Here is an 11,788-nt window from a genome sequence, read left to right as displayed (position 1 = left end):
ACTTCCCTAATATGGGAAAGGAAATAGTCAATCAAGTCCAGGAAGTGCAGAGTCCCATACAGGAAAAATCCTAAGAGAAACGCACCAGGACACATATTAATCAAACTATCAAAAATCAAATACAAAGAAAATATATTAAAAAGAACAAGGGAAAAGCAACAAATAACATACAAGGGAATCCCCATAAGGTTAACAGCTGATCATTCAGCAGAAACACAACAGCCATAAAGGAGAGGCAGGATATATTTAAAGTGATTAAAAGGAAAAACCCACAACCAAGATTACTCTACCCACAAGGATCTCATTCAAATTCGACACCAAATCCAAAGCTTTACAGACAAGCAAAAGCTAAGAGAATTCAGCACCACAAAACCAGCTTTACAACAAATGCTAAAGGAATTTCTCTAGGCAGGAAACAAAAGAGAAGGAAAAGACCTACAATAACATATCCAAAACAATTAAGAAATGGTAATAGGAAAATACATACCAATAACAACTTTAAATGTAAATGGATTAAATGCTCCATCCAAAAGATGTAGACTGGCTGAACGGATACAAAAACAAGACCCTTATATATGCTGTCTACAAGAGACCCATTTCAGACCTAGAGAAACATACAGACTGAAAGTGAAGAGATGTAAAAAGATATTCCCTGCAAATGGAAATCAAAAGAAAGCTGGAGTAGCAATTCTCATATGACACAAACTAGAATTGAACAAAAAGACTATTACAAGAGACGAAGAGGACACTACATAATGATCAAGTGATCAATTGCAGAAGAAGATAAAACAATTGTAAATATTTATACACCGAATATAGGAGCATCACAATACATAAGGCAAATGCTAACAGCCATAAAAGGGGAAATTGACAGTAACACAATCATAGTAGGGGACTTTAACACCCCACTTTCAGCAATGGACAGGTCATCCAAAATGGAAATAAATAAGGACACACAAGCTTTAAATGACACATTTAACAAGAAGGACATAATAGATATTTATAGGACATTCCATCTAAAATGAACAGAATACACTTTCTTCTCAAGTGCTCATGGAACATTCACCAGGAAACACCATATCTTGGGTAACAAATCAAGCCTTGGTAAATTTAACAAAATTGAAATCATATCAAGTAACTTTTCTGAACACAAAGCTATGAAACTAGATATCAATTACAGGAAAAAAATGTAAAGTATACAAGCACGTGGAGGCTAAATAATATGCTACTAAATAACCAAGAGATAACTGTAGTAATCAAACAAGAAATTTTTTAAAAACCTAGAAACAAATGACAAAGAAAACACGAGGACCCAAAACCTATGAGATGCAGCAAAAGTAGTTCTAAGAGGGGAGTTTATAGCAATACAATCCTACCTCAAGTAAAAAGAAAAATCTCAAATAAACAACCTAATCTTACACCTAAAGAAATTAGAGAAAGAAGAACAAAAAAAAACCCAAAGTTAGAAGAAGGAAAGAAATCATAAAGGTCAGATCAATAAATGAAAAAGAAATGAAGAAAACAAAAACAAAGATCAATAAAACTAAAAGCTGGTTCTTTAAGAAAATAAACAAAATTGATAAACCATTAGCCAGACTCATCACAAAAGAAAGGAAGACTCAAATGAATAGAGTTAGAGATGAAAAAGAAGAAACAACTGACACTGCAGAAATACAAAAGATGATGATAGATTATTACAAGCAATTATATGCCAATAAACTAGACAACCTGGAAGAAATAGACAAATCTTAGAAAAGCACAACCTTCCGAGACTGATCCAGGAAGAAATGGAAAATATAAAGAGATCAATCACAAGCACTGAAATGGAGACTGTGATTAAAAATCTAATAAACAAAAACCCAGGACTAGATGGCTTCAGAGGCGAATTCTATCAAACATTTAGAGAAGAGTTATCCTTCTCAAACTCTTCCAAAATATAGCAGAGGGAGGAACATTCCCAAATGCATTCTACGAGGCCACAATCACCCTGATACCAAAATCAGACAAAGATGTCACAAAAACGAAAACTCTAGGCCAATATCACTGATGAACACAGATGCAAAAAATCCTCCACAAAATGCTAGCAAACAGAATCCAACAGCACATTAAAAGGATCATACACCATGATCAAGTGGGGTTAATCCTAGGAATACAAATATTCTTCAATATATGCAAATCAATCAGTGTGATAAACCATATTAACTAATAGAAGGAGAAAACCAATATGATCATCTCAATAGATATAGAAAAAGCTTTTGACAAAATTAAACACCTATTTATGGTAAAAACCATCCAGAAAGTAGGCATAGAGTGAACTTACATCAATATAATAAAGACCATAATGACATACCCACAGCCAACATCATTCTCAATGGTGAAAATGTGAAACATTTCCCCTAAGATCAGGAATAGGACAAGGTTGCCCACTCTCAGCACTATTATTCAACATAGTTTTGGAAGTTTTAGCTACAGCAATCAGAGAAGAAAAAGAAATAAAAGGAATCCAAATCTGAAAAGAAAAAGTAAACCTGTCACTGTTTGCAGATGACATGATATTATACATAGGGAATTCTAAAGACTCTACCATAAAACTGCTAGAGCTACTCAATGAATTTGGTAAAGCAGCAGGATACAAAATTAATGCACAAAAATCTCTTGCATTCCTTTACACTAATGATGAAAAATCTGAAACAGAAATTAAGGAAACATTCCAATTTACCATTGCAACAAAAAGAAAAAAAAAAAAACCTAGGAAGAAACCTAACTAAGGAGACAAAAGACCTGTATGCAGAAAACTATAGGACACTGATGAAAGAAATTAAAGATGATAGAAACAGATGGAGACATATACCATGTTCTTGGATTGGAAGAATCAACATTGTGAAAATGACTCTACTACCCAAAGCAATCTACAGATTCAATGCAATCCCTATCAAACTACCACTGGCATTTTTCACAGAACTAGAACAAAAAATTTCACAATTTGTATGGAAACACAAAAGACCCTGAATAGCAAAAGCAATCTTGAGAATGAAAAACGGAGCTGGAGGAATCAGGCTCCTTGACTTCAGACTATACTACAAAGCTACAGTAATCAAGACAGTATGGTACTGGCACAAAACCAGAAATATAGATCAATGGACAGGATAGAAAGCCCAGAGATAAACCCACGCACATGTGGTCACCTTATCTTTGATAAAGGAGGCAGGGATATACAGTGAAAAAAGGACAGCCTCTTCAATAAGTGATGCTTGGAAAACTGGACAGGTACATGTAAAAGTATGAGATTAGAACACTCCCTAAAACCATACACAAAAATAAGCTCAAAATGGATTAAAGATTTAAATGTAAGGCCAGAAACTATCAAACTCTTAGAGGAAAACATAGGCAAACACTCTGACATAAATTACAGCAAGATCCTTTTTGACCCAGCTCCTAGAGAAATGGAAATAAAAACAAAAATAAACAAATGGGACCTAATGAAACTTAAAAGCTTTTGCACAGCAAAGGAAACCATAAACAAGACCAAAAGATAACCCTCAGAATGGGAGAAAATATTTGCAAATGAAGCAACTGACAAACGATTAATCTCCAAAATTTAAAAGCAGCTCATGCAGCTCAATATCATAAAAACAAACAACGCAATCCAAAAATGGGCTCAAATAGACATTTCTTCAAAGAAGGTATACAGATTGCCAACAAACACATGAAAGAATGCTCAACATCATTAATCATTAGAGAAATGCAAATCAAATCTACAATGAGATATCATCTCACACCAGTCAGAATGGCCATCATCAAAAAATCTAGAAACAATAAATGCTGGAGAGGGTGTGGAGAAAAGGGAACACTCTTGCACTGCTGGTGGGAATGTCAATTGGTACAGCCACTATGGAGAACAGTATGGAGGTTCCTTAAAAAACTATAAATAGAACTACCATATGACCCAGCAATCCCACTACTGGGCATATACTCTGAGAAAACCATAATTCAAAAAGAGTCATGTACCTCAATGTTCATTGCAGCTCTATTTACAATAGCCAGGTGATAGAAGCAACCTAAGTGTCCATGATCAGATGAATGGATAAAGAAGATGTGGCACATATATACAATGGAATATTACTCAGCCATAAAAAGAAACGAAATTGAGTTATTTTTAGGTGTTGGATGGACCTAGAGGCTGTCATACAGAGTGAAGTAAGTCAGAAAGAGAAAGACAAATACCATATGCTAACACATATATATGGAATCTAAGGAAATAAATGTCATGAAGAACCTAGTGATAAGACAGGAATAAACACACAGACCTACTAGAGAATGAACTTGAGGATATGGGAGGGGAAAGGGTAAGCTGTGACAAAGTGAGAGAGTGGCATGGACATATATACACTACCAAACATAAAATAAATAGCTAGTGGGAAGCAGCCACATAGCACAGGGAGATCAGCTTGGTGCTTTGTGACCACATAGAGGGGTGGGATACAGAGGTTGGGAGGGAGGGAGACACAAGAGGGAAGAGATATGAGTACATATGTATATGTATAACTGATTCACTTTGTTATAAAGCAGAAACTAACACACCATTGTAAAGCAATTATACTCCAATAAAGATGTAATAAAAAAAATAAAAAGGCAAGCTAGTGCTCACTTCGGCAGCACATACACTAAAATTGGAATGAGGGCTTCCCTGGTGGTGCAGTGATTAAGAATCTACCTGCCAATGCAGTGGGTACGGGTTTGAGCCCTTGTACAGGAAGATCCCACATGATGCGGAGCAGCTAAGCCGTGTGCCACAATTACTCAGCCTGAGCTCTAGAGCCTGTGAGCCACGGCTACTGAAGCCCGTAAGCCTAGAGCCCATTGTCTGCAACAAAAGAAACCACCACAATGAGAACCCCGTGCACCACAGCGAAGAGTAGCCCCCTCTCGCCACAACTAGAGAAAACCAGCATGCAGCAACGAAAACTCAACACAGCCTAAATAAATAAATAAATAAATTTATTAAAAGATAAATAAATAAAATAAAATTGCAACGATACAGAGAAGATTAGCATGGCCCCTACACAAGGATGATGCACAAATTCATGAAGTGTTCCATATTTTTCTGGGAATGTAAACTGGTACAATCATTATGGAGAACAGCATGGAAGTTCCTTAAAAAAACTAAAAATAGAACTACCATATGACCCAGCAATCCCACTTCTGGGCATATATCCAGAGCAAACCATAATTCGAAAAGCTGTATGCACCCCAATGTTCATTGCAGCACTATTTACAATAGCCAAGACATGGAAGCAACATAAACATCCATCGACAAATGAATGGATAAAGAAGATTTGGTACATATATACAATGGAATATTACTCAGCCATAAGAAAGAATGAAATAATGCCATTTGCAGCAACATGGATGGACCTAGAGATTATCATACTAAGTGAAGTAAGTCAGAGAAAGACAAATATCATGTTATATCACTTATATGTGGAATCTAAAAAATGCCACATGAAATTATTTACAAAACAGAAACAGACTTTGAAAGCAAACTTATGGTTACCAAAGGGGAAACATGGAGGGAGAGGTAAATCAGAAACTTGACATTAACTTACATATGCTACTATATGTAAGATTGGTAACCAACAAGGACCTACTCTATAGCACAGAGAACTCTACTCAATATTCTGTAATAACCTATATATGTAAAAAATCTGAAAAAGAATGATTACATGTATAACTGAATCACTTTGCAGTACACCTGAAACTAACACAAGATTGTAAATCAACTATACTCCAATAAAAATTAAAACAAAAACAAAAAAATACAGATGGAGAGATATACTATGTTCTTGGATTGGAATAATCCACATTGAGAAAATGACTATACTACACAAAGCAATCTACAGATTCAGTGCAATCCTTATCAAACTACCAAAGGCATTTTTCACAGAACTAGAACAAAAAAATTCACAATTTGTATGGAAACACAAATGACCCCGAATAGCCAAATCAACCTTGAGAAAGAAAAAGGGAGCTGGAAGAATCAGGCTCCCAGACTTCAGACTCTCTTACAAAGCTAGAAAAGCAAGACAGGACGGTACTAGCACAAAAACAGAAATATAGATCAATGGAACCAGATAGAAAGCCCAGAGATAAACCCACACACATATGGTAACCGTATTTTTGATAAAGGAGGCAAGAATATACAATGGAGAAAAGACAACCTCTTCAATAAGTGGTGTTGGGAAACCTGAACAGCTACATGTAAAAGAATGAAATTAGAACACTCCCTAACACCATACACAAAAACTCAAAATGGATTAAAGACCTAAATATAAGGCCAGACACTATAAAACTTTTAGAGGAAAACATAGGCAGAACACTGAGATAAATCACAACAAGATCCTTTTTGACCCACCTCCTAGAGGAATGGAAATAAAGAGAAAAATAAACAGATGTGACCTAATGAAACTTAAAAGCTTTTGCACAGCAAAGGAAACCATATACAAGAAGAAAAGACAACCCTAAGAATGTGAGAAAATATTTGCAAATGAAGCAATGGAGAAACAATTAATCTCCAAAATTTACAAGCAGCTCATGCAGCTCAATATCAAAAAAACAAACAACCCAATCCAAAAATGGACAGAAGATCTAAATAGACATTTCTCCAAAGAAGATATACAGATTGCCAACAGACACATGAAAGGATGTTCAACATCACTAATCATTAGAGAAATGCAAGTCAAAACTACAATGAGGTATCACCTCACACCAGTCAGAATGGCTATCATCACAAAGTCTACAAACAATAAATGCTGGAGAGGGTGTGGAGAAAAAGGAACACTCTTGCACTGTTGGTGTGAATGTAAATTGATACAGCCACTGTGGAGAACAGTATGGAGGTTCCTTAAAAAACTAAAAATAGAACTACCATATGACCTGACAATCCCACTACTGGGCATATACCCTGAGAAAACCATAATTCAAAAAGAGTCATGTACTACAATGTTCATTGCAGCTCTATTTACAATAGCCAGGACATGGAAGCCACCTAGGTGTCCATAGACAGATGAATGGATAAAGAAGATGTGGCACATATGTACAGTGGAATATTACTCAGCCATAAAAAGAAAGGAAATTGAGTTATTTGTAGTGTGGTGGTTGGACCTAGAGACTCTCTGTAGGACTCTGTAGGACTACAGAGTGAAGTTACAAAGAGAAAAACAAATACCACATTCTAGCAGATATATATGGAATCTAAAAAAAAGAGAAAGAAAGAAAATGGTTCTGAAGATCCTAGGGGCAGGACAGTAATAAAGAAACAGACATAGAGAATGGAATTGAGGACCCGGGGAGTGGTAAGGGTAAGCTGGGACAAAGTGAGAGAGTGGCATGGACATATATACACTACCAAATGTAAAATAGATAGCAAGTGCGAAGCAGCTGCATAGCACAGGGAGATCAGCTCAGTGCTTTGTGATCACCTAGAGGGATGGGATAGCGAGGGTAGGAGGGAGGCTCAAGAGGGAGGCGATATGGGGATATATGTATACATATAGCTGGTTCTGTTTGTTATACAGCAGAAACTAACACAACATTGTAAAGCAATTATACTCTGATAAAGAGGTTAAAAAAATTGATAAACCTGATAAACTGATAAACAAAATAATAAAGCTTTAGGGAGCCTCATCAAGAAGAAAAGAGAGAGCACCCAAATAAACAAAATACGAAATGAAAGAAAAGAAACAACAAATATCACAATGATGCAAAAAATCATATAAGAACACTGTGAAGAATTATTTGATAACAAACTGGAAAACCTAGAAGAAATGGACAAATTTCTAGGAACATACAACCTGCCAAGATTGAATCAGGAAGAAATAGACAATCTGAAGAGAATTATCACTAGCAGTGAAATTGAATTTGTAATTTAAAAAAAAAAAAAAAAAAAAAACCTCCCCTCAAACAAAAGTCCAGGACTAGATGGGCTTTAATGGAGAACTCTACCAAACATGTAGAGAGGAGCTAATACCTATCCTTTTTGAACTAACCCCTCCAAAAATTGAAAGGGACAAAACACTCTGAAATTTATTCTATGAGGCTCCAATTGCCTTGATACCAAAACCAAAGGCACTAAAAAAAAAGAAAATTACAGGCCAATACTTCTGATGAATACAGATACAAAAATCCTCAACAAAATATTAGCAAACTGAATTTAACAGCACTATTTGCACTAGGATTTATTTCAAAAATGAAAGGACAATTTAATATTTGCAAGTTAACCAATGTAATATAAAAGGAAGGATAAAAATCACATGATCTTGTTAATAAACAAAATTCAACATCCATTCATGATAAAAACTCTCATCAAAGGGACATATCTCAAAATAATAAAGGCCATTTATGACAAACTCACAACTAACAACATACACAATGATGACAAACAAAAAGCCTTTCCTCTACAATCAGGAACAAGACAAGGATGCCTACTCTCACCACTTCTACTTAATATAGTATTGGAAATTCTGGCCATAGCAATCAGACGAAAAAGAATAAAAGGTATCCAAATTGGAAGAAAATAATTAAACTCTTACTTTCTGCAGATGACATGATACTATCAATATATGTAGAAAACCTTAAAGTCTTGACCAAAAACTGTTAGAACTAATAAGTGAAATCAGTATTTACAGCATACAAAATTAATATATATGAATCTGTTGCATTTCCATACATGAACAATGAACTATTAGAAAGAAAAAACAAGAAAAATTTCCCATTTAAAAATGCATCACAGGGCTTCCCTGGTGGCGCAGTGGCTGAGAGTCCACCTGCTGATGCAGGGGACACGGGTTCGTGCCCCGGGCCAGGAAGATCCCACATGCCGTGGAGCGGCTGGGCCCGTGAGCCGTGGCCACTGAGCCTGCGCATCTGGAGCCTGTGCTCTGCAACAGAAGAGGCCACAACAGTGAGAGGCCCGCATACCACACACACAAAAAAAAGCATCACAAAGAATAAAATGCCTAGGAATAAACTTAAACAAAGAGGTGAAGGACCTATACTCTGAAAAGTATAAAACATTGATGAAGGAGTTTGAAAATGATACAAAGAAATAAAAGTTATCCCATGTTAATAAATTGGAAAAAATCATATTGTTAAAATGTCCATACTACCCAAAGCAATCTAAAGATTCAGTGCAATCCCTACCAAAATACCCATGACATTTTTCTCAGAACTAGAACAAATAATCCCAACACTTTGTACGAAACCAAAAAACCTGAATTGCCAAAGCAATCTGGTGAAAAAAGAACAAAATTGGAGGTGTAAACTTTCCAGGCTTCAGACTATACTACTAAGCTACAGTAATCAAAACAGCATGGTACTAGCACAAAAACAGATACATAGATCAATGGAACAGAATAGAGAGCTCAGAAATAAACCCACACACATATGGTCACCTTATCTTTGATAAAGGAGGCAAGAATATTCAATGGAGAAAAGACAGTCTCTTCATTAAGTGGTGCTGGGAAAACTGGACAACTACATGTGAAAGAATGAAATTAGAACATTCTCTAACACCATATATAAAAATAAACTCAAGATAGATTAAAGACCCAAATGTAAGACTGGATATTATAAAACGTCTAGAGGAAAACATAAGCAGAGCACTCTTTTACATAAATTGTAGCAATATTTTTTTGATCTGTCTCCTAAGGCCAAAGAAATAAGAGCAAAATAAACAAATGGGATCTAATTAAACTTAAAACGTTTTGCACAGAGAAGGAAACCATTGACAAAACAAAAAGACAACCTACTGAATGGGAGAAAATATTCGCAAATGGTATGACCAATAAGGGGTTAATATCAAAAAATATAAACAGCTCATACAATGTGTCATCAAAAAGCAAACAACCTGATTAAAAAATGGGCAGAAGTGCTGAATAGACATTTTTCTGAAGAAGTCATACAGACATCTCATACAATGAGATAAAACTACACACCTGTCAGAATGCCTATCATCAAAAAGTCTACAAATAACTAGTATTGGTACACTGTTGGTGGAAATGTAAATTGGTGCAGCCACTGTGGAAAACAGTATGCAGTTTCCTCAAAATAAATAAATAAATAAAAAGAAAAGAAAAACACACTAAAAATAGCAATACCATATGATGCAGAATTTCATCCCTGCACATATATCCAACGAAAATAAAAACATTAATTTAAAAAGTTATATGTACCCCAATTTTCCTAGCAGCATTATCTACAATTGACAAGATATGGAAGCAACCTTAGCACTCATAAATAGATGAATGGGCAAAGAAAATGTGGTATAAATATATATACAATGGAATATTAGTCATAAAACAGAATGAAATTTTGCTATTTACAACAACATGAATGGACTTGGAGGGTATTATGCTTAGTGAAAAAAGTCAGACAGAGAAAGACAAACACTATATGATATCCCTTATATATGGATCTAAAAAATAAGACAAAGTAGTTTAAAAAAACTGACTCAGATATAGAGAACAAACTAGTGGTTCCCAATGGGGAGGGGAAGGGGAGAAGGGCAAGATAGGGGTAGAGGATTAAGAGATACAAAGTACTATGTATAAAATAAATAAGCTACTAGGATATATTGTACAGCACAGGGAAATACAACCATTGTTTTGTACTAACTTTATATGGATTATAATCTATAGGGATATTGAATCACTATGTTGTACACATGAAATTAATAAACTATTGTAAATCAACTTAATTTTTTTTTTTTTTTTGCTTATGATGACCATTTTAATCACAAGGTGTTAATGTATAGATTAACGTAAACTTCAGATGTCACAGAAACAGTTAGATAAAATTCAGAAAAAAACGGTATCAGTGAAACCGGAGCAAGCATTTTGGAGACTTCAAGGCACTGGATGGAATTCTTCAAGAATTTTACCGTAAGTTTTCTTATCTTTTTCAGGAAAATCCTCTGGATGTGACTTTACATATGCAAACATATCATGGTCCCTCAGAGCACACATACAGTCTTGACGTTTTAAAAGATAATATCCGACAAAAATAAAGGAAGTAACATATAGAAGCTGGCGATGCAAACCGGCCGAAGCCACCGGCCGCCGCCGGATCGGGCTATCAATCAGGCCGGAGCAGTAACCCAAGAAGCCGACGTAGAAGAGCCGCGGGTCGGTTAGCTTGGGCGGCGGCAGGCTCCGGGCCTCATTCGGCAGGAACTGTAAGGGCACTTGGCCCGGCCGGCCGTTCATCATGGTGAGGCCGTTCCCACTTGAGGCCTGGCCTCTGACCTCCAACTACAAAGAAAATCACCAGGACCAGGGCCGGGACACAAGCCACGAGCTTTCACCTCCGAGCGCGGTGCTGAAGGGCATCTTAAATTTAAAATAAAAAGTTTAGCATATAAAGGACCTAACAGGGTTTAGTCACATATCCAGTGCAGGTGGTCTCGTCATATTGCTCTCTCAAACTGTTTCTCTCTGGAAAACTGCTCCCACTGTGGGAATAGTGGGCAGATCATACATTCCAATTACAGGTGAGGGTTTGAGGTACCTCTGATGACCTGGGTCTTACTTGCAGGCAACTGGCGGCCAGACCTTCTCAATGACCTCCTCTCACAATTCAGTAGAGGATCATCTATATATTTAACAAATATTTATTGAAATATTATGCAATAAGGGTGTATGTTTCTCATATCTATTACCTCACTCCAGAATATTGAATTCTTTGGTTTTCTTTCACAATGCTTTACATATTCATCATGCATTTCCAGGCATAG

At 36.0% G+C, this 11,788-nt stretch overlaps 1 protein-coding gene and 1 non-coding gene across 2 annotated transcripts; one reads left to right on the top strand and one right to left on the bottom strand.

Moving 5' to 3' along the window:
- Positions 1-4,998: 4,998 nt before the first annotated feature.
- On the top strand, positions 4,999-5,104 carry LOC117197706 (U6 spliceosomal RNA). Its single transcript, XR_004478503.1, has one exon. It is a non-coding gene; the product is annotated as a U6 spliceosomal RNA (small nuclear RNA).
- A 5,726-nt stretch (positions 5,105-10,830) lies between these two features.
- Positions 10,831-11,304, bottom strand: LOC101277306 (NADH dehydrogenase [ubiquinone] 1 subunit C2-like). Its single transcript, XM_033410624.2, has one exon. It carries the CDS (start codon positions 11,262-11,264, stop codon positions 10,902-10,904), a length of 363 nt encoding a protein of 120 aa, XP_033266515.2. The 5' UTR covers positions 11,265-11,304; the 3' UTR covers positions 10,831-10,901.
- Positions 11,305-11,788: the final 484 nt, after the last annotated feature.

This window comes from Orcinus orca, chromosome 12 (genome assembly GCF_937001465.1).
Source record: "Orcinus orca chromosome 12, mOrcOrc1.1, whole genome shotgun sequence".
NCBI lineage: Eukaryota > Metazoa > Chordata > Mammalia > Artiodactyla > Delphinidae > Orcinus > Orcinus orca.
The sequence above is the reverse complement of the archived record's forward strand: the minus strand, read 5'-3'. Positions and strand labels throughout refer to the sequence as shown.

Coding starts and splice junctions, on each gene's coding strand:
- LOC101277306 (XM_033410624.2), bottom strand. CDS start 11,264: ATGATGAACGGCCGGCCGGGCCAAGTGCCCTTACAGTTCCTGCCGAAT.